Consider the following 24,265-nt stretch of genomic DNA (forward strand, 5'->3'; position numbering starts at 1 on the left):
TAGCTAGAAGATGGTTTTTTGTTTGGTTGGTTTTTTTGGTTTGTTTTTTTTTTAACTTGTGTTTTGTGAACCCAGGAGTAGACACCTTTGAAATTAGATTGAGCATCAAACTGTAACATATTTGGCATGTTATCAAGAACACTCACAAACTGACTTGTGACTGCACTTCTGTTTAAGACTCACCCTTGCTGGACATATAGAAATCAAAGTCACAAGACTTGCTACAACTCCATGGGTGCTTCCAAAGCTCTCTTTCTCTGTGGAGAAGACTGCCTAGGTACTGCTTAAAGAATTCTGAGTAGAAGCACTAGCCAGGGATTTGCTGAAGGTATTAGGGAAATAATTATTGCCAGGCATTTAAAGATTGCTCCAGTGGACCCCTGTCTCTGTGGCCTATGTGTCCCAGTATATTCAGAAAGAATATTTTTTTGACTCCCTCTATAAACTTATATGTTACCAAGAGGTTAATGTAAGACATTTTCCAAATCTCCCCCTTTTCATTGACTCTAGTAAGGACAGAGCATATCTAGCCTGATATGCTCTCTCTGATTGCATTTCAGATGAACTGGTATTTCACCTTAATTCCATTGTCACAGAAAGCCATTTATTATAAGAGCAGCAATTTGGCTCGCAGCTGCCATGAGATAACATAAGCAGCAGTAATCAGGTTCTCCCATGGCATCCCACTCTTCTAGGTCAGAAGGGTATTTCAGCCTTGCTTGTGTAGAAATATTACTGTGCTTTCCCTTGTGAAAGATGGGGTGTTTCAAAAAGAGTGCATGATTTCTAGAGAAACTTGTTTGTCACTTGTGCTCCATATAGCCGCCGTTCGGAAAAACCCATGTGCAATAATGTCATTGTGGGCTGACTTGTTGACTTTGTGTCATTGGATACTGAGAGAACCAGCCGAGCTATTTTTAAAGGGAAATGTTAGCCAGTCCTGTCAACAACACCTGCAGGAACCAGGCAAGGAGTCCAAGGTTCTCAAAACTTAGGAAGAGGACAGAGAAGGCTAGATTTTCTGAGGGAAAATTTTACTTTGGGGAAAGACTAAGTCTTCTCCTTTCTGTCTTCCTCTACCCCACATCTTTGCCACCTGCTTTCCATTTATTTTCAACAAATACAGTAGGTTGAATTCTAGAGGCCAAATTACTGATTTAGTGGGACTTTCACTTTCTGCAGATACTGAAGTATTGCAAAGTTCTGTAAGAACTGGAAATACTTTAGTGTGTTTTGCACTAGTTTTAGAGAAATGAAACCGCAGCCACTATCCAAAATTTGTTTTCAAGTCCACTGAGTAACTTCAGTCTCATCCTAATAAAGCTGCTACAAAGAATAGGAATGGAAGAGAAAAATAAAAATATATAAATGAAAGGTTTTCCTACTGTTTTTGTGGACTTTATTTATGATGGGTGCTTCCAGCAGAGGAATCACCAAGTTTGTATTTAGGCTGGTGATCTGGGTGCCCTCTATTTGTTGCTTCTAAGCAATTAAGACATGAGCTATGCTGGCAGCTCTACCCTTGCAGTCACAGACACTCACACCTAACAAACTCAGCTTTGTGTAGCCAAAACTGTGCTTTGCCCAGCCGACAGCGTGCTGGAGGGAGCAGCTGCTTAATGACAGCCCTTAACCAGCCGTGCTCCCTGCTCCCGGCACAACAGCTGAGGAAAAGAGCAGACCTCAAATATGTTCTGCTCGGCTGAGGATGGGCAAAGCCCTGGAACATAAGTAACAAGTCCCTGCTGGGCCACATGGGCAGATAAATGCTTCCAGAGTAAGCTAATGGACAGCAGATATAATTGCATGGTGCACTAAGTACGTGTAAAGGTGAGGCTGTACCACATGTTTGGGACAGCTGGTCAAGCTCCAACTTACAAAGTCAGGTGCAGAAGCCTTGCTTGATGGTTATGTGCATTTTTTGTTATCACAGTAGCTTTGTATTTTGTAGATTGTTCAGGGGTTTTTGACATACTGCAGTACTCAGGCTTCTTCCTAAGCCCAGTCTTGGACAAGTCGAGAATTTTATGCATTTGCTCAGCAGGCTCCTTACCTCTCCTGTCTGCAGTGAGAGAGAGAACATTTACTCACACTGGATGAACAAAACCTGCAGACTTGTTTCGGTTTGCTTTAGCCTTTCATCATGTGCAAGAAATGTTAATTAAATAGCAGAAACTCACTTGCTTTATGTATTTGCCTAGCTCCACTGACAGCAGAGGAGTTGCAGTTTGTGAGGTACACTTACTTTCGTCTGCTGTTGGCGACTGATGAATTTGAGCCATGATAGGGGGAGAAGGACAAAGAGCAGATAACAAAAGTTAGCTCCCCCTAATTATCACACTTTTGACTTCTGAGCAACAAATTTGTTCTTCTTCTTTACATAAAATCCCAAAATACATGTTTGCATGACCATACTCCAGTGAAGAACCTCCCTCTCCCAGCTGACTACCAGTTCTGGCAAAATCAGAAATTTGAAACAACGGCAGCAGTAGGGTGATCTCTAGAGCAGCCTTGAATTGGTAGGATATTACACGTGGTGATAACAAAAGGTCTTGCTGTAGTATTGGTGGCCTTGAATATGTTTGCTGGCTTTCACACAGTTTGCTGGGTGTAATTAATACATCCCTTAAAATCCATGCAGAAAGGGAATTGAGAGGATTTGTCAGTTATTTGTCTTCCACATAGGAGGACATGGGCTCTGAATCATTAATAAAGAGTGGAAAGTGTATAGAAACAAGAAAAATTAAGCAATAAATTTTACTGATCTTGCCTTTAGGGTTCTTTCCAGAAGAGGCAAAATAGGAGAATCAATCACCTCACAATTTCTGAGAGAAAGAATTCATAGTAGGATACTGCAGCTTCTGTCTGTGGAAAGAGAAATACTTTGCCCTTTGCTTTGAGCAAACATGGGTAGTGTTCTTGTCTCCTGGTTCCCTGAGGACTTGAACCTGTGTGGTCTCTGCTGTGTGTTGATGCTTGACCTTCACTGCTCTAAGCTTGATGCCCAGGAACACACAGCACAGCTGAAATATAGGCAAAATTTCTGTGCTTGTTAAAGTAGTTTAACAAGTTTTATTGAACCTGTACAACTCATATTTTGCAGGTGCTTGGCCGAGTTTTGCTCTGGCTCAAAGGCATTTTTGATAGCTTCTGCTAAATTTCAGAAATTTTGACCAAATGCATCAGTTGAAAAATTTAAGGAAAATGTTTTTAAAAATCTACAAAGCCAGGGACAAACTCCATTAATTTTCCATAATCCTTCAGCTGGAAAAAGTACTTTTGCAAGACAGATATGTTGAAGTGTTTGCTTGGAATCTTTTTTTTTTTTCCCTTTGGAGTATTTTCTTTTCAAGGGAAAAAATGGATTTACACTACATACAGGATCTTGTAATTACTGACCTTATGTGCAAAAATATGACTTAAGAAAGCTGCTTACATGCAAACATGTGAAAGCAGAGGCCTGGCTTCACATGCAAGGCATGAACATAGAAATACAAAAGAAACAAACACATCATCTAAATTACTGAAAAATACTGAGCAGGAGGGGTGAAAATTAGAAGACAAGTGGAGCTAAATATATTCTTGCCATGAGGTAAAAGCATAGGTGGTTTAATGTGGAGGACAAGATCTTTGGTGAAAGTAAGGGAAGTGGTACTGAAGGATCAAACAAAAGATCTTTCAGGGAGAGAAAGGAGCACGTGGGAAGTGGAGTTAGGCTGATGCTAGCCAAACTTGAATGTGCAAGGGAGGCAGATGTGGACCTTCAGATGCCAGTTTTGGTGACATGTTAAAGTTCAGGATGAGAGTGCCCTCTCATCCCATCTCTGAGGTGGGTGTCTAGGGAAGTTTTGGGGTCTCCACAACATCTCCCAGATGTTCTGCCTGGGGCAGCGCTCTAGGCTGGCCCCCAGGGCCCCTTCCAACCTGAACCTGTCCCTACACTTTGGAGCCTGGTGAGGTGTAGACATGGAGACAGTGGCACTCTGCATTTCAGGATGAGAGAACCATGAGCAGTCCTTCAGCAAAGACTGAGTTAGTGCTAATCAAAAGGCAATATGCCAGAGCTGTGAGACTGGCAGGTGTGGGGCCTGCCTGGCTTAGATTTGCTGTGTGCATATGAACAAGTCTTATAACAATCCTTGCAGAGAATTAATTTATAAACCTGAGAAAAAGTGATTTTATGAAATGTGCAAGTGAGAGTAAATCAGCTTACTTTTTACTTTGGGGATATAATGTGTGGAAGAGAACAGAGCCTATTTCTGCGAGAAATTAAAAAGAAAAGAAAGAGCACTGCTGTGGGTACAGTATCACTTGTGATTAGGGCAAATACTCTTTGTGTGTAGATCCATATGATATGCATTTGTATCCTCCCCAGTGTTTTCTAGCACTTAAAAGTAATCAAAATGGAATATGGTGAAGAAATGATAGCTATTCCACTGGGCATTCTGAAGAAACAGGGAACCAACCTCCTCCTAGTTTTCAATGTCTCAGTTTATGTCTCTATTTTCTTTGTCTATACTCCTAGACTTAGAAACAGCTTTTGAGAGGGGAATGAGTCTTTGGCATGAAGAAGATCTGAAGACAAATAACCTCAGCCCAGACTTTGCCATGCTTATGCAACATAATCCCAAATGCTTCTCACCTTTGTGGATTAGCTCCAGGGAAACCTGAATGAAAAGCTTGCACACTGCTTTGGGAACAAAGCATTCTCTTGCATGTTTCCCCTTGAATACATTTTTGACAATTGATTATCATCAGTCAGAGGATACCAGGAAAGCCACAATGCAGAGGAATATCTCTGGTGTTGATTTTGTCCTGTTCCCCTAGAAGCACTGCTTTCCTAAAAAAGTCCAGGAGGAGTTATGGTCTCACCTCAGGAGCCATGTTTCTCTGCAGACAACAGTGGAAATGGCAGTGGTTTAGGTCTCCTTCATGCCGGTGTCAGGCATCCCTGTTGCACAGAAGGATGTGTGTCCTGAAGGGCTTCCCACAGTCATGGCTCATAGCTCTCTTGGCTTCAGGATCAGTGTTCTCCACATCCCATAGGGAGGCAACCATCTGCAGCAGCTGATTCACCTCTCCAAGATTGCTCCCTGTCATAAATATTCTGGAACTCTGTCAAATGTAATTTGAAATGAGCCACTTTTTGGCTTCACTGAGCCTGGTTTCTTTCCTGTGGTCCTGCACCACCATCATCTGTGGTATCTGTATTATTCTCTGCCTCATTGTGCTGTAACCTGTTTTTCATGAGCCTGTACACAAGCAGTAGGTGCCCTGGGGCAGTGTGCCATAGCTGCTCCTCCAGCTCCCAGACACGTTCTCCTCTGCCTTAATTTTTGAACTGGGAAGGATTTTCCATTTTCACTGAGGTGACTGTTGCCACTGTAGCTGTAGTTGTTCTTGCATCTCCTGGCTGTGCCTGTTTAAAGGCGCAGTTTCCTGATCAAGTCAGAGCTGCAAGTGCTCTAGAACTATGTTATTTTGGATTTAGTGTATTTATTTAAAGTTCTTCCAGGACACACAGCCTGGACATTGGGCAGCAAATGGCTAATGCCAACAAGTAAAACTGGGATCCTGATCATGGTCACAGGCATTTCTGTTAGAGTAAGAACCTTGCAGAAATGTTTATTTTTGCTTTTCTTTGCTGCTCAAGAAGGTGAATGGGGGAAAAAAGTTTCAACCAATGGCATTCTAGTTTTCATTTTTGTTTCTCATGGTATGTGAGCTTTCTTCTTCTAGGCCATATTCTCATTGCTTAAGCAGGCAGAGTAAATTGGATTGACATTTTTTTGTACACTAACTTTTTTAAAAGATAGAATGTGACACTTGCCCTGCATTGTGAATTAAAAAGCAGCAAGCAACAGAAGAATTTCAGCTCTCATTTTCGGGTCAGTCCTAAAGCTCTTCCAAGGACATTCTCTCCAGAGACAGGCCACATACCACAGGGATGTTGAGGAGTTCCTCTCTCAGGACAGGCGTTTTGTCTTCCTTCAGGTGGGGTTCAGAGCTCTGGTCTCTTCCTGAGGTCTGGGATAATTTCTCTGGGTTGAACCAATGTCAGCACTTAGAGCACTGTGGACAGGGGTGACTGGCTGTTTGCCCACAGCCAGCTTTAGTAGGGAGAGCGGGGGGAAAGTGAAGTATTTTAATAGTGGGCTAATAGGAACTGACCTCAGATGGCATTTCAGACATCTGACACATGAGCTGCAACAGATGCTGACCCAAAATCAGAGATACTGAATTAGGGTAAAAGCATTGCAGAACAAAACAAAGCAAACATCACCTCTTCCCAGAAAGACCCAAAAATAATAAACACTCTTCAATCATAATCCTCAAGATACATGGTCTGACTCCCTCTACCCTTGCAGGGCTCTCTTTATACAGGATGGGCAGTCTTCTTGAGTCTGAATAAATGGGTGTGTGTGTGTGTGTTATTTTTCCCCAGTTTTCTCTCACTTTTATACCTGTGTCCATGGAAGTCTTACACAGACCTGTGTCAGTGGTAAAAAACTACCTGTTTATCTCAAATTGCCCATGGGGGCTCCTGTGTTCATGAGAAACCCATCCAGAAGCAGAGATGCAGCTGCAATAGCACTCAGGTAACACCTACACAGCTATCCAATTGTGCCATGCTTTCAGAGCATCAGATCTGTCAGGTGTCTGTCCTTCTGGCAGCACAGCTCCTGCAGTGGTGACAGCGGGAGGCAGAACAGCCAGAGCCAGCTGGTACATTTGATGCAGAAGATTTCAATGTGACAGGATTTAGTAAATGAAAACCCAGCCAAGAGTCATCAGGAGAGAGATTATTTCACACAGGAGATAGACTGTCCCCTACATCAGCTTGCTCTTTAACTGGATACTTTGGTTGTCTTTGTTTTCTTAGGGAATGCCACGTAGGAAGAGAGATTTGTGCAGGGAAGGGTAACACATTACAAATGTTTGCTGAACCAAACCTACATTTGGCCAAGATACTGCCAAATTGAGCAGGTTTTTGATGTCACCTGTAAGTAGATAACTAGCTTGGACAGACTTGAAAACATCTCAGGCAGAGTCCCAGTTTCAAACAAGCCATAGGAACATGCCAGCTTCCAGTATGTCATATTCTGCTTTTCTGGAATAAGCAAAATTGAGCATTGACAAAAATTACATTTCTTGGATTTTACATCCTCCTGTTTAAAACACGTGCACTGGGGTCAAGTATTGACTGCACAATCAGTATTTAACTTCAAATGAAGTAGAAAATGTTGCATAGTAAGATACAGACTAGTGAAATGTAGGTAGTGTGTAGGTAATAATCAGTTTTAAAAGCAGGAGAAAACTTGTACAATAGGTGTTGCTTTCCTGGTGGATTTAAAAAAAAAATATACTTTTGGATCAAAACTAAGTAAAATATCCAGTAGTCTCTGGGAAGAGACCATCATGTGAATTATGGGCAAACCCTATCGAGCCAGCTTAAGAGACAGCCTTTGAATTTTTGGCAACAGAGGTGTGTAGCCCTAGATTGGAACCAAACCTTTTCTGCCAACATTAGTGAATAGTGCTGAAAGTTCATGCAAAATAGGACAAGTTAGACCCTTGACATTTTTCTCACAACTGTTGCTTTTCAAATCACTGCCTTTGCATGCAAACGTTTGTTGGATTCATCCATTATGCATGTCCTAGAAATTTGATAAAGGTCTCATAGGTTCCTTCTAAGAGGCTAAAGCCAGCTGCAGTACCCAATTGTACAGACGTGGTTACTGGCTTGCAATGTTGTTAAGTGTATTTGATATTCCTCTGGCTTGAATCTTCTGGATGGGAATTTAAAAATGCTGGTCCTCTCTGATTTAAGTGAACATTAAAGACAGCCCACAATTATTCATGGAAAAAAAAGGTTTAAACGGTTGTTAGCGATCCTCTAGCAAAGATTTCATCTTTCTAGGGGTAACAAATGTGTTATAGAAGACATTGCATAGAAGCAACTGTTCCTTCATCTAACCTGTCCATGTGTCTACCAGACTGTGCTTTGCCTGGAATTGTTCTGTGGGTTTTTTTCCTATTATTTCTAGAAGAAGGGTCAGCAATATCTATGGTTTTGTTTTAATCACATTTGATGAATTGCACTTTACTGTGACATTTTCACCTACTGCTGTATTAGATTAGTGGTTCATTAAGAGCTTAGGTGAAAGTGATGTCACCAACATCTGTCTGTCTTCCAGCATCTGGATTGCCTAGTTATCCCATCAAGTATGAATAAGCCAGTTCAAAGTAAGATGACACCTAAAATGTGTATGATCAAGCTAACATGCTGTGTTAAATATTGTCATTAGTATTGTTGCTACCTAGTTCTGTGTGACTTCACCCACAAGCTGCACAAATCTGTGTAGAAGTGTGCTCCCTTTTGATACAGATGCTACTGATGAAGTTTCCTTATTGATTTCTGTTCACACAAAAAGGGTTCAAAATAGAGTCAGATTAAAAAATAGAGGCCTTGCCCTGGTTTATATTGCCTTCCTTTATGACAGATTTAATTGGAAATCTAACAGGAAATTAGACTGGAAGATTGCCAACTGCATGGCTGGCATGCCATGAAAGATCAAGTATCTTTGTCTTTCATACTGCACACCAAAGCAGCTTTATCAGTTATCTGGGATTTCTTGTGAATTTTAGGATATCAGATATGGCACCAACAGCTTCAGCAGCAAAAATATTTGGAAGTACATAGGATAGAAAAGCTATGCGAGTTTTCATAGGGAGTTTGAAAATTGAGGATGAAGAGTTTTATATTGACATCTTAAAGTGAAAAAGGAAAAGGCTACAGAAGCTAAACCATCCCTAAACACAGCCCTATTGACTGTTCATTTCCTAAGGATCTTTCCAAAGAAGCATTTAGAAGGATTGCTTTTTCAGGGCTAGCCTCTAGAGTATTTCATCATGTCAGCCACACGTTCCACAGGAGTAAAATGAATGGCAACATCTCTCTTACAGAAGTCCCTTTACCTTACCTGGTACACAGGGTGTCTCCAGGGAAGATTACTCAGAGGCTATCTGCTTGGCTGTCATTTGTTCATTCAAAAGAGATCAGAAAAGCCAGAGTGAGTGAAAGAGGAGTGCTCCAGTCTTTCTGTCTGTCCTACTTAGATGGAAAAACTTAGTTACCCCGGGGCCAGAGTCATATGGAGCTGTTTTCATTGGCACGAGGTCTGTGCTAGGCAAAGGTTTCTCTCTGCAGAGGGATCATAGTGCCATGCCTTTTGACAAAAAGTTATTTCTTAAAGCCGTGTTTATCCCTTGACCTTGTCAGAAGTGGATTACCATCCTCCACAGACTCTGGTATTCTGTAGTTGTACAAAGCAGGAAGAAAGCACTTGTGCTTGTGAAACTGCTGAAAATAATTCAGCTGTTTACATGTGATGAGAAGTTTTTGCCTGATACTGGCTAGCTGTTTCTCTTTAAATTGAAGCTGCCAGAAATATTTCATTCTTGACAGAAGAAAAAAGGGGAAGAGCCATCATCAAGGAACCTTTTATTTGGCATAATTTAAGGCTATTTGTCTATTACTGGCAACAGCAATTGGGAGATTAGGCATCTTTTTAGCAAGTTTAAATTAAACTCTTGTAACTCTGTAAACACCTTGAAACTGATTACTTCACCATCACGAGTATCATCACAAAAGACAACTACACTTGACTATTCATTTGAGAGACCACAGTCTTTCACAAATTGTTTCACAAATTGTTTGAATACGCTTTCGTGCACGCACTAGTGCTTTTGGCATCAGCAGATTTAGTATCATTTGAACTGATATCAATGCAATAGATGGAATTATCTATATTCCAGGAAAAGTTACACATAGCAGCTGCAGCTATTCCATATCTAACACATGATGCTTTCAGGAAGGAACAAACTGAAGCAAGACAGATGAAAATATTTGGAGCTTCCGGCATTCAGGTCAGAGCGCATTAAAAGAGAGAGATTTGGCAGACATCAGAGGTGGAGAAGTTTGTATTTTCTACAGCTTTTTGCTCTGTTGACAGTGCAGCTTTAGTTTCAAAAATTAAGAATGTGTTATAGAAGGAATGGAAAAGAACAGTAGGAAAAAGGCTCATTTCTACTTTAGGGATGCAGGTTCTTTTCAAGTCAATAGAAGTTGCTTGCTTGTATGATCTTTGGAATGGCAAATAAAATCAAATAACTGCAATAAAAAGCTTATGTTTACATTTGAAATGGAAGGACTTCACCACAATTACCTGATGATACTCTAGCTGGTTTGTTCATTCAGATAAAGTGGTATTTGAGCTGTGTAAGTGTCAGTGAGATTTGGGTGGTGGCTTGGAGAGATGTTCCTGGTTGGCCTTACTGCCGTGGTCCTGTCAACACACATCAGCTGTAACCTATAGGAACTAAATACTTGTTAAAACAAAATCATATTTCATCCTTCATGCTTCTTGAATCTAATATTATTTCAACAGTTGGCTGAGTGTACCAGATGATTGATGCTGTCACACTGCAGATAAAATTTGTCATCCTGTCATTTTTATTCAATACTTTAGAAGCATTTTGGTTCAAGCTGGAATCTGAAGGAATGTTACACATCTTTGTTACAGCTCACCTTAGTTATAAAAATAATCCATCTAATTCATCTAAATCTAATTAATTGGCAGACATTTCCTAAACATAGACCTAGAATAAATTAGTAAGTTAGTTGTTCCTGAATGTGTCTTGAAAGATATGTGCTGTAGTTATTTTCAAATTACCTACAAGGGGATAAAAATGAATATGATATCAAATACAAACACACAGACTTGTATATACACAAATATGTATATGTCAACTACATGAAAGGAGATGTTATGTTTAATCATGTGCATATTTGGCCTCAATAAACAATGAAAGTAATAATTTATGTCAGCTATTTGCAGCAAATACATGGGATATTGTGAAAAGCTTGTTACATGGAAAAATTTTTTTAGCTCCTCAACTTTGAGAGTTTTTTAGAGCTTTTGCCTATAAAGATGAGCTGCAAGGACGATGCTCTGTTGAAATCATGGCTGAAACCTCAGAGCAATATTTCAGTGTTTTTTATTATCCATGACTATTATCAGGTCATAAAATTACTCTAAAAAGGAAAGAGACTGACTTCTGGTATGGCAAAAGTTCCATTATATACTTCAGAAATAGATGCTTACCTTATCTTTGAGTCTACTTGACTTGAATTTAGTCTATATTTAATTATTTTGCCTTTGTCACAGGTCACAAGTTACTGCTGCTGAGTCCAAAGAAATAAAGTCCAGCTTGGGGTGAAAACAAAGACAGCTAAACTTGTTTGCTCCTTCAGAAACTAGATGCAGGAGATTGTGTTTGGTACCCTTCCACAAGTGCTACATCATTTGCTCTTTCTGTGTTTCAACAGGCATTGAACAGGGGCATTGCTGCTGTCAAGGAAGATGCTGTGGAAATGTTGGCCAGCTATGGGCTGGCATACTCCCTGATGAAGTTCTTCACGGGGCCAATGAGTGACTTCAAAAATGTAGGTCTGGTGTTTGTGAACAGCAAGAGAGACAGGACCAAAGCAGTTTTGTGCATGGTTGTGGCTGGCGCTGTAGCTGCTGTATTTCATACTTTAATAGGTAAGGTCACTCCATGTCTAGTTAATATGACTTTTAATTTGTTTCCCTCACCCATTCTTCAAACTGCTTAAGCTGTAGGCTTAATATTTCATTTTGTAAGTACAAGAGGAGATGCAGAAGAGATGAGCTCTCTTGGGCTAGTATCTTGCCTATCCACACAATTTTTATTGCTTTTTAAACAGGCTATTAAGGAGCAGATTCCAAGCACAGGGCTCTCCTGCCTGGAAACAAAACATGCTGCTGATCTCTCTCAGTCAGGTGTGTGAGCAAAACGTTGATGAGGTTGACAGGTTGCCTGAAGCTGATAGCTGAGTGTTACTGTGAGGTAGTAATGATCAGCTAGCAGTATCTGCTGGGTTGGTTTGGCAGGCCTTCAAGGTGTGCTTGGTAGGGCTGTTTGTCATTCTTGGTGGCATTCTTGGTGTACTCCTTCTGTATCTATTCCTTTGCTACTTATCTCACAGTACAAAACTCTCAGCAGGCAGGAGCCAGCATCCTCATTAAACTATCAGGTAAAGCTCTCTACTGCTGCTAGGCATCATCCACTTCTGTTGAATAATTAATCTGTGAGGAAGAGGTTAGTAAGAGCAATTTACACCAAACTGAGACCAACTCCCTGAGTGTACTCTGAAACAAAGAAAATACACAAGCAGACACAAACTGAACATTTAAAAAGGCAGCCACAGGATTTGCCAGTTTCCGAGAGACTACAAAAATGGGATATCGGCTCAAGCATCAGCCACAGCAATAAAAGCCATGTAACTTGGAAGACTTTTAACTTCATCCTCTCCAAGACCCCCACAAGATTTCTGCACCTTCTGGCTCATTCTACAGAGCTGAAACCTTTGGACCATAGCAAGGAGGAACAGGAGATTCTAGAGGAAGAAGCAGAGAGTGCACTGCATTGAGCAGGTAAAATCCTAAACTACTGAGAGTTGTAAGGGGTGGGAGGGAGGAGGTAATTGTGACAGCCTATGGAGGCATGTGTTGGTTGATAGGCATTGGACTGGATCAGCACCCGTAGGGTGCCATTCCATCACAGAAAAATGGGAAATGCAAGTGTAAAGGCAATATCCTGAATTGCTGTGAAATCTCAGAGTGGCCTCCAAGGGAGCATTCATTATCAGGCGGTTGTTATCTCAAGGGCAACATGTGCTGCAGTTCATCATATGGAATGGAATGGAATGGGATGGGATGGGATGGGATGGGATGGGATGGGATGGGATGGGATGGAATGGAATGGAATAGAATAGAATAGAATAGAATAGAATAGAATAGAATAGAATAGAATAGAATAGAATAGAATAGAATAGAATAGAATAGAATAGGACTATTTCAGTTCCTGCCTGAGTAGGTTCAAGATCCATGTGGTAAGCACAAATCCCCCCATCTCTTACGCTTTTACTGGCTGCCAGATATATTCACAAGGTCTCTGTGCCTCACAAGCACTACAGTTTGTTTTGACCATCATATCTCTTATTCCACCAGTGGTATGTGAGCCCTGTGCCCTGTAACATTTAGCTTTCCTCCATGTTACAGTCATAAAAAATGCTTACAGTTATGCCAGGGATTAGATATTGCTAATGTGTGCCAGGGATTAGATATTGCTAATTTTATAAGCTGAATCCATGCATTCCAGTTAATATAATTCACTGATTTCGATTGGTCACTTCTTAAGCATGTTTACATTTGAAGCAGTTTTATTGAGTCAGTGTTATAAATTTTGGCCCATTTGTACATTTGGCTCTCATATTTCTTTGCTTGGAATATTTCTTCATCCCCCAGAGCTGCTCTTCTAGTTGCTTACTTGTTTTTCTGCCAGTGCTGGTCAAAGATTTTGCCTTTGCCAGCTGGATAAAAAGTTATTTTCTAGTCATACAGTATTTTATTTTAAGCTAGAATAGATTTTAAGAAAGTTTTACGTGTAACTATCAGATTTCCAGGTGAAAGACATAGCTGGATTTTCCATGGGGGACGTCTTATTGAAAGGAGGTGTTTGGAACAAAGGTTGGAAAACCTGTAGCTAAGTTTCTTGCCTTTGCCTGGAAGAAGAGCCCTGCTGAATTCAGAACCTCCGAAATGCACTCTGCAGACACTGTGAAAAAAAGGAGGCTGTGCTTACCATGCTTTAAAGTTCTGAATTAAAGGGCTGTACACAATCTTTCAGCTTTTTATGGTGACAGACTGCAAAATATTTTTTGGTATTTTAACTTGTCTATGCCTGAAAATATGCAAAGGCCACAGCAGAGACTGGCAGAGCGCCTGAGGGAATGGAGTTAGTCAGATTCTAGCACCAATTGCCTGGGTGATGTTGCCAAATTTTATGTTCCAAGTTTCCTTTGAACCTGTTTCAAGTCCTGATTGTTTTGCTCTGACCCACAGATACACAGCCTGCCTAGCAGGAAGAAGAGAAGGAGCCCAGTGACAGGCGGCCTCCCAGGACCTGCAAGTGCTCCCCAGCAGCTGCAAGCCTGTCACAGGCTATCTACAAAAGAGACACAAATACAGGTCACTGGTGCTTGGTGGATGAACAAGAGAAACAAATAACACTTAGGGGACTAATTTTTTTTCCACATGCCATAAATATAGGGCAAAGGAAGATGACATGTCTGTCTGCCATGGACTGTCAAAGCCTAGGAAGAAACAGAAAATAAAAAGCCCAATGAAATAAGGAGTACCAAAAGGAAGAAAACAAGTGGTGGTAGAAACACAGTGACCACAATGAATCACCACATTTCCAACTGTGATAGAGACTATTTGCAGTCTACACACAAAGCTCCTCTCAAACAGTGGCCTCTACTCATGGAAAATATCAAACCAGACCGTGTCACCCACCTGACTCATGCTTCATTGCTTCAGCACCAGCTTCCCACTGCTGCTTCCCCCCTGGAGCTCACACAATCCTCTGTGCCAGTGACTGGCTGAGCTAAACCACTTGAACTCACAGCTGCAAGCTCTGGGTCCCTCAGTCATCCCCCAGCCACATCCTTATGAAGGGCTGCAAAGTCCTCACCAGCAGCTCCTGTCACTCCCCTGTACAGGTAGCAGTAACAACTGAGAACCAGGTTGGCCAAAGGGATTCAAAGCCATGTTCTCATCCTACTTCCAACGCTGCTGTAAACCTCGTCCGTGCAGTATTCCTGGACTGGCTGTTTCAGGTGTGATCTGGAATATAGTGTTCTGCCTTCCTTCCCCTGGGCTGCTTTGAGGGCAGCTACTGCCACCAATTAGTCTCCTGGTGGGAAGTCTATGGGTCTAAAGTGCCCTGTTATTCAGAGACTGGCTTTTTGGTGGCTGTAAGAGAAGGGATTCAAGACACTAAGCCCATCTCTGCATATTTTTGACATCTTACTAAATTGCCAGCTTGACAGAGAAGAAAAGTCATTTATATAACATTATGCTAACATAATGCATTTCTTAGTCTTGCTGGTAAGCCCTCCATATTAAGTGAGCCTTTTAACATCAGTGTCATGAGGAATATGCACATTTCCTTTGGCAATAAAACAGCATTGTTTTATTGCTTTTCACTAGTTTACAACACAACTTTTCACTAGTTTCACTAGTTTACTTAGAAATGGTATACTGAGAAAGTTTGTTTCCTTTTGAATAATTCTCAGTATTTCCAGAAATGACAGGGCAGCAGTTACTTTGAGGAAATATCCTCTTTGCTTTTTGCTATCCCTGATTAAAAACAACATGATGGATCATTGTCATCACCAGGAGAAAAAGGCTGGAACTTTAGTAACCAGTGAACTTGTAGGTTAACTTTTGCAGTAATCTATGGCAGATTGGATGGCCAAGACATGTGAGTGATGTGTTTTGTGCCCATTTATTGCTGTCAGGCTTCTGAGTGTGGGCCACAGATTGCACAGGGGAACACTTCAGCAGTTCCTGGCAATTCCACTGATACTTTTGAACTTCCCACATGCATGATCAGTGCATATACATTAAAAATCTCATAGGAATTGAGGCATAGGTGTAATCCCACCAATTCCAGTGTAACAATGCCGGAATTTTCCAGAGACTGGGAATTACAGAGTTGGTTGTAACAAGCTGAGGTATTTTTTTTAGTCAATCTTGTTCTGACGAGAACAAGACAGTACAGGAACAAGACTGTACATCACTGTACTGGGGTATACTAAACATTTTGCCCTGGAAAAAAGGGACAGCACAGGAACACAAATCAGAATAAATCTGGGCTTTCTGCTTTCTCCGTCCTCCTCCTCTCTAAATAAAAATAAAATGTTATTCATTAAAAATTTGTCCTACTTCAGCATGGTCATTGCTAAAGCAGTACCATGCTTCCCTGGCTGCCCTCACCCTTCTCCCACAACAGGGGCAGTTTCTTTTCAACAAGGTGCTCAGGACAAAGGCAGAAAGCCTATGACCAAAGCACTTTTGGATAGCATTGATTGTGTCTCAGTTAAAACAGGATAATTTTGAGACTTACAGAATGTTGGCTTATATAAAAATATTTCAGATACTAAAAGTCATTCATAGATTTGGGAAAATCAACTAATGCAATTTTGGAGCTAGACCCGAGCACAGAAAAATATAATTGTAGTAATCAGTCTTCACTGAGATGCTCCTAAGCTGTTTTGGTTTTCTTTAATTTATGAATTACTATAATAGGCAAAGAAGAAAAATCTCAACACCTTAAACACTCATCTGAGCTTTCGCAGGGGGAAAGCAGAGGCTTTCTCTTCTGTTTTAAATTCAAGCTAACCAAAGACATAAAGAAATCTGTGGCATCTCCACATGAAGATTTGCTATTGTTTTTTCACATTGGTATTTTCCTGTCTGCCCAAATCACTTAGTTGAACAAATTAGCTCAGAGCATTAAACATGGTACTAATAACAGCAAGGTTGTGGGTTTGGTCCCTGTACAGGCCATTCACTTAAGAGTTGGACTTTTTAGTCCTTGTGTGTCTGTTTCAATTCAGAAAATTCTGTGACTGAGAAACTGATGAACATCAGTTTTGGCCATGTGAACCTTCTTTCTGACAAGCAGCAGAATAGATTTGTTACTTCTTGAGTCTCCAAGTTCATTTTTAAAACTGGCAGCAAAGTATGTACATGGAATGTTTCTAGAAAGAACACACTTTAACCCAAAACCATGTTTTGGATTTTTTTCTTCCGGTAAAGCTATTTTTGACATATGGAGCTCCGTGTCTGGAAGTAAATGGTGTCACTTCCTCTGAGAGTTTTTTCTTTGTGATTTAAGTACAGCATGCTCAGTAGCAGTCAGCTCCAAAATAACGACAGTCCAGGTATTTGTCTGAGATTGCTGGCATCATTAAGAGAGTGTTGTTTTAAAGGTGTCTGAAGTCTCTGTGGTGGTAATTGGCTTGCTAGAGAAATCGGTGTAGGGACCTGGAGATCCAATTAGGTGTACAGTTTTCAGTGTCATTTCTTGACCTTCTGGGTCTCAAAACTCAACTGGAAAAACCAAAAGCGAGAATTCCTGCTTAGCTTCTGTAGCAAATCTGATCCTTAGACATAGAAAAACAAATGAGGTATTAGAGAAGAGCAAACAGGCAGCTTGTCTTGGATTTGGACTTTTCTGTTTTAGTTGAAATGGTGCAAGAAGTGGGAAGCACCATCTGCTTTAGATTCATGTAATACTCTCTGGCTTTGTTGTCTGTGTTATTAATTTTGTACCATTCTTCATAATAAGTTTGCAAGGTTGGCCAAGGTTAAGTTCTAATTGCATCAGCAATTGCTTGATTCATGGCTCAGTGACACATGCCTGTATGTTTGTCAGTGAATCTCAGCTTGCTAAATCCTTCTTTGTGAGGACAGAAACATTCATGGACATCAGCGAAAATGATTGTGTGCTTTCACTGACGTATGAAAGAGTTGACTATTTTGAAAATAATTTTGTAAGTTTAACCATTACAAATTTAAAACCAAAATCACATTAAAAATGCAGTTAAACTTTTTTTTTTGATGGGGAGAAAAAAAAAATGTTTCAAGCTTACAGAGCTCAGTGCTGATATCCCTAGAAATCTTAAATTTGTGGTGCTAGGAGTTGTAATGGTATAAATGCCTTGAGGGTGCCCTGCCAGTAAACTATGACTCTTTTCTTTAAAGTGAGAGTAGTTCAGCCTTTGACCCTCTGATTCTGTGAATTTTTCTGTAAGAGTAAATTTTAGCTAAAAAAAAAAAAAACCAACTAAAAAAACCCACAATGGCCTTTAGAGACAAAATGGTTTCTGATTACTCACATTCTAAACACTTTAAAAGTCTAATTTAAAGGAAATGAAGGACAGGGAGAGCAGGGAAGGGTGATTTCTGCAGCGTGCTCTGCTGCTGGCACTGCTCTGCTGGAGGTGGCCCCTCCACAGAGGCAGGTTCCTCAGCACATGGACTACCATGCTCAGTCCCTGTGTGGAGGATAAGGTGGTGTGTTACCTGCATTGGTTTTTAAGTTTTTGTGCAGAAGTGCAAAGCACATTCAATGGAACCTAAGAGCAAGCTCAGTGAATCTGACCTTCCCACATGGCTTGCCTCACAGACCTTCCAGATTTCTTCCCTTCATTGAAATAAGTTGATTGAGGAACGTCCATGTACTGCCCTGCCATAAAAGCAGCTTTCCACAGGGACTTACCAGGCAAAAAACTCTTTGTAGCTGAGAGTTTTCAAAACACCAAGTGAAGATTGGTGCATGGCTATTCATGCAAAAATATAAAGAGGCTGTGCTTGATGTTTGAACTGCAACAAGCACCTGAGCACTTAAGGGACTAAACTGACTGCTCAGAACTGAAGAAAAGTTGGAGTCCTGGTTTAAAATTCTTCCCCAACCCTCTTCAAAGGAAACAGGGAGGCTGGGAGTGCCTCAGGAAGATGGCTAAGCAACGTGGGATTTACTGAGTGAATTTGAGTCTAACAGTTACAGTTTGAGTGAAAGACATATAGATAGGGACCAGCATAGGGAAAGGAGGAGATTTTAACATTTTTAGCATCTTTTGGGCAGTCCTGGTTATCTGGAAGGAGGCTTCTGGTTGTTCACAGTGCTGTCATACCACCTTCTTTTATTTTGCTATCTTGTTTACACTATCTTATTTGGACTCAAATACTCTTTTCAGTTCTGTTAATCATTTAACTGCTGTATCTCTAAGCCATCACAAAACAATGACAACTTAAACTCCTCTTTAATTGCTTCCAAATATTGTTTACAAGTAATGAATGGCAGTTTTAGGCTAAGAGGATTGAATTTGATGACTAATGCTAGCTTTTGTCAATCCAGTTATGAGACCTGCATTCATGAAAAGGATCTCTTTCCTGAAATACCCTATATGAAGATTTGTACAAAGATAATAGCATTGTTATAAATGAAAATTAGGTAGATGTTCACATTTGAAATAGTTAACTCAGAAAATACACAAGCAGGAGAGAAGTGAAATAAGGTTCCCCAGACACAAATAATTCTGCCATGACTTGCCTTGGGGGAGATCGGCCTTAGAGCCTAATAATTCTTTTAACAACTATTGCAAGTGTATAGAGGAAATCAAATAATGATGTGCAGGTCTAGAACATAGTTTATAAAAGGTTAAAACTGATTTGTATTATTTACCTCTGCATATTATATTTGTCTCCATAGTTCAGACTCCAGTCACAGCCTTTGTTATTCCTGGTTATTGGGAGGATTTTGGGGTTTTTAAAACAGCTGGATAACTTGGTTACAAACAGAACTGTAAGCAGTTCTGCAGAGAGCTGTGTGGGAACTTGCCATGTCTGTGCAGCTTTGAGAAGAGAGGCCTGGAAAGAGAGAGCTGTCCAGCACTAGAAGTTGTCTTGGGTTGAAACAGGACAGTGAAGAACATGCTGGCAGTCAGGAGTGGGAACCCCCTGATTTCCAGAGGTGCCCTGTTCTGACCTGTGGCTCTGGAGATGCTGCCTCTAGAGAAGGAGGCTGCCCAGGGACTGCACAGCAAAGCACAGTGTCCTGACAGGTCCTGGCAGAGGTGGTCATTAGGCAGAGTAAGGGAGAGACATAATGAGTGTGATTTGTTGCATGCCCTCACAAATCACAGTATCCTTTTACAGCTCTGGGCAGCTTTACAGGTTTGTCATGAGAATGCAGTGATAACAGATGGTTTCAGCATTTACAAGGCACCATATCCTGTGAAATACACAATGCCTGGTGAAAAAGCTTTTCTAACAAAGAGCCTTGATTTAATGAAGGAGCAGTAGATTTTCTGGAGTACCAGTGTGTTCATTTAGCAGACAGATGTGGCACTTACTATACTCATCTCCCAATCCAGCCATTTGTTATCACACCTCTGCCAAAGGTTACTTTAAAAAGAACCATGAGAGCACTTCTTAGTCATAAAAAGCAGCTGGTGAGGCTGCAATATCTGAAGCCCTTGCAGCTGTTTGCTAAGTGGATGTGTGTCTGAGCTCCAAGGCATTACAGCCTTTCAGGTACTTCTGAATGTCTCACCCAAGAGTCCATATGCAACCTTTGTTTTTCATTCTTTTCTTGTTTCTTTACAGCATATAGTGATTTGGGGTATTACATTATTAATAAGCTGCACCATGTGGATGAATCAGTGGGAAGTAAAACTCGGAGGGCCTTCCTTTATCTTGCTGCCTTCCCTTTTATGGATGCCATGGTAAGTGCCTGATTCAGAACTGAAATTTAACATTGATATTATGTTTTTGTGACCTTAGTTCACAAACTTTATTACCTGATGGGAAACTGAAGTATGCAGAAGTAAGGTGTGTCTGTATATACCTTGACTCATCTCCTGCTACATGGAGAAAGTGTCTGAGTAGACTTTAAACATCCAGAGATCATGACAAATGTCAAAAACTTCAGCTGCCTTGTCAGAGTTACAGTTTGTGCACGTTGGAAAGCACTGGTCATCTTGTGATGAGCTGCACTGGTTGTCTGTATGTGTCCTCATTCTGATTTGTGGTGAAAGATTTGAATTGGCCATGCATTCCCAGACCTGCAGAGCTCACGAAGAATACAATCAATAATTTCTCAAAGCAAATTTGTCAAAAATATGTTTCTTACCATCAGTTTTGCAAGCTCCAGTATATTTCAAATGCTTGGGCAAGAGAGCCACACATAGGGAGAGCTGCTCCTTCCCAGATCACCAGGCTCACTGCATGTGGCCTGCTCAACATGAAAGTGTGGCAGCTCTCTTTAATGCCTCTACCTGTGTGTAAAACTGGTAAAAGAGAACCTTCTCATGCCAATGCCTCCACCAGTTTCTCACCACTTTGTCTGCTTGAAACTGACAATAACAAAGAAGTTGGATTTCTTTTCCAGACGGGACTCAGTATAACTCAGTGGGCCAATGAATATTACACTTCCGAGGTGCATCCAGAGGGTCCATTTATTAGATTTATCAAATTTATTAGATTTACTATGATAATTCATCCTGTGCAGCATCTGATTTGTGAAGGGCTGCTTTCTTACTAGATGTGCTCAGAAATGTCTATACAGTCTGTAAATTTATCCCTATTCTCCCTGCCAGCCTGACAGTGAGGAACTCAATGCAACAGCACTTTCTCTGCATTAATGGCCTAATGTTTGCCCAGGGTCACACCAGCTACTGCTGTAGGTTGTTTGTGTCCAATGTAGCAACCAGAAAACAGCATTCTTGGACCTGAAATCATTCACAATATCATAATCACCTCCCAAACTTTTCTCTCTGTCTTTTTTTCAGGCATGGACCCATGCTGGGATTCTGCTGAAACACAAGTACAGTTTCCTAGTGGGATGTGCCTCCATCTCAGATGTCATAGCTCAGGTAAAGAAGTCCCTGTTCCCATGGTGTTATGGATTAGATGCTGTCCTAAACAGGAACTCTCTAGTACAGTCTCTCTGTGCCTTCTCTCCCTTCCATAAGCAGGACGCCAGAGGACGTAATCTTGTGTGCTGCACTCTGTTCATCACGTGAAGCTATTTGCTGGCAGCTGTGGCTTAGGACAGTCTCCCTTGACTGGATCAAGTCAGTTCCCAGGGCTATTTGCCCTAGGGTCATGTCCTGGAGCACTTCCACAGCCCTGTGTGATAATGGCTGAGAAACAAGTTCTGTATGTACATGTGTACATTTGGGGAAAAGAAAGGTCAGGCAATGAGACCACAGGCTGCTACCAATCCTGAGGCTGAGAGAGTGCTTTCAAATAGATCTTTCTCTCTCTGTACATTCTCCCCAGCACTTTGCACAGTTCCAGTGAAATCCTGAGCTGGAGGTGAAGGCATGATTCTTCAGCTGCCCTGTCAGTTTTGCACGTGGTGTCTAATCCAAGGAAATGCATTGTAAGGCACCTTCTGAGTACTTGTTACTCTTCCAAAAGGTGAAGGCTCAGAAGTGCTCCAGAAGGGGTCTGTGGTGACAATCCCTGGGTGACTCAGAGAAGACAAAATGTTTTTTTGAACTTTCAAAAGGGAGTTATTAACTATCCTGTTGCTTTGTATTAGGCACACTGAAAAAACAGCATTCACACACACTGTGTTGTAGCATTTAAGAACCAATATACAGCCCTCATTTGAAAACATATAAAAATATTAGGAAATTAAGAGTACCAGCAACTGTAACCAGTTGCTGTAGTGCCCCATTACCAGCTGTATGGTGTAATGACTGGATAAGAAAGAGGATAGAACAGTACAACATTGAAGGAAATATGAAGTCAATGGCACTTGGTTCAATTTTCCTTCCACTAAACATAAGGAAACCATAAACCAGGTTGAACTGTTCAGTCAGTTGCTGCTCTGTTTGTCAGCTCTGCCCCACTACAGTAGTGCACTAAATCCCTGGAGATAATACCAATTACTGCAAATGACCTTAACCCTCAGGGTCTGCTCTTGTTCCCATGTGACCTACAAAGTTTCCTGACCCTGGCTGTCAGGCCATGTGCAGCTAAATACAGAAACAAATTCTTATTTTGGCCGTGCCCTTTCCACAGCAGTTGGTGAGGGGGGTGCCAGGGTTGTGAAGAATAAGACACCTGTCATCTTCTCTCAACAGAATACTACACACAGAGCAAGAGCAAATCCAGAACACAAAAAGTTGTGGCTGTCATAGCCCAGAACTCTCCACCTACATGTGCACCCCACACAGGGAGTAGGGGCACAGCCAGTGGCCACTTTTTCTTTTTCTTCTCATCTTTTTATTTTCTGCTTTTTCTTTTTCTGTCTTTCTTTCACTTTTCTTTCATCAGCTTGATGTGCACACTCTTTGTGACTGACTTTGCTTCTATGTACTGAAAAGCAATGTTTTTGTAGGTTTGAAAACCCTCATAAGCACTGTGGCTGCCTAAGGAACATTTGCAGAGCGTGGTTTTCCTTGACTACTTCCGCAGCTCTAGCAATGAAGGAGAGAACCTGCACCTGAACAATGTGTATTTTATTTCTTGGAACTCACTTGAATGCCAGTATGTCCTGGCAGGATTGTCCTTTTCTGCTCTTCACAGCACCAAACACAGTTGGCTTTCCAGTTGTGTCCCCCATCCTGAGTCATTTGGAATTTAACAGGCATTTCATCCACTCTGTGCTTAACAAAGAGAATAACATCATATTAATCAGTCCCTTTACATTTTATGGATTGAACATTTAGTCTTAAGAGGCTGAATTATGAACTGTTCATTAGCCTGAAAGTTTCCATTTAATTTACATTAATGTGGCTCTCAGCTGCAAAGCAAATAGTGAAATTTCACTTGGAAAAGCTGAAAATTAGGTTGACATAAGACTTCCTGCTCCTAAATGTTGAAGTGAATATTTTAAAAATCTAGCTTTTTAATTGTCACTACCCTCCCCACTGCTCAAATAAAAAAAAACCAAAAAAAAACCAAAAAAAAAAAAAAACCACCAAAAAAAAAAAATAAAAAACCAGTAGGGCTCAGAAGCTGACCCTAGAAGCATGTTTCCAGCCTCAGCGCGTGTCAGAATAGCACATTCTCCTGGGAAGGGTGACTCTCAGCCACATGCTTGCTGACAGACCCTGCCAGACTTTCATGCCAGCCTCCTCCTATTTATGGGTTCTAGTCTGACACCTGCCCGAACTTCAAGTCCTGTGTCACAGCGTATGAAGTTAACTCCTGTTCTTTCATGTACATGACCAAATACTGGGGGCTCCTGACTAAAGTTTCTGTAGAACTGTAGCCATGCAAGTTCTTGCTTAGTAGGAATCAGCCAGGAATCAGCCAGGATTGGCTATGTGTTGGCCCTGGAGAAGCCCCCAGACAAATTGTTAATCATCTGTTTGTTTTCTCTGCAGGTTGTTTTTGTAGCCATTTTGCTTCACAGTCACTTGGAGTGCAGGGAGCCTCTCTTGATCCCAATCTTGTCCTTATACATGGGAGCGCTTGTCCGGTGTACCACGCTCTGCCTGGGATACTACAGGAACATCCATGATGTTATTCCTGACAGAAGTGGGCCTGAAATGGGGGTATGTCTTCATGCTTGTGGTTTTTTGAACTCAATAATTATACATGGTTTTTTAGTGCTGTAATGCTGCATTAAACCACTGTGCATGAAGGGCCTTCTCTCTGTCCTGCAGGAAAAAACATTTTCAGTTAAAGAGGCATGGTGGAAATTATTCCAGCAACAGCACATGTGACACAATGCCTTCCATAGTTTGGATGTGTCTGCTCAGGACCTCTGTACTGAGCTGTAAGACAGCACAGCATGAACTGAA

The 24,265-nt window shown here is 41.2% G+C and overlaps 1 protein-coding gene across 1 annotated transcript in view; it reads left to right on the forward strand.

Moving 5' to 3' along the window:
* Positions 1-24,265, forward strand: part of ANKH (ANKH inorganic pyrophosphate transport regulator) — a 106,239-nt gene that overhangs the window by 44,410 nt on the left and 37,564 nt on the right. Inside the window, exons 2-5 of the mRNA XM_050970567.1 lie at positions 11,393-11,609; positions 20,109-20,227; positions 21,293-21,376; positions 23,846-24,016. Coding sequence (XP_050826524.1) covers positions 11,393-11,609; positions 20,109-20,227; positions 21,293-21,376; positions 23,846-24,016 — 591 coding nt within the window. The remainder of the gene's footprint in view (positions 1-11,392; positions 11,610-20,108; positions 20,228-21,292; positions 21,377-23,845; positions 24,017-24,265) is intronic.

The sequence above is a fragment of the Serinus canaria genome, chromosome 2 (assembly GCF_022539315.1).
Source record: "Serinus canaria isolate serCan28SL12 chromosome 2, serCan2020, whole genome shotgun sequence".
In the NCBI taxonomy this organism is placed as follows: Eukaryota; Metazoa; Chordata; class Aves; order Passeriformes; family Fringillidae; genus Serinus; species Serinus canaria.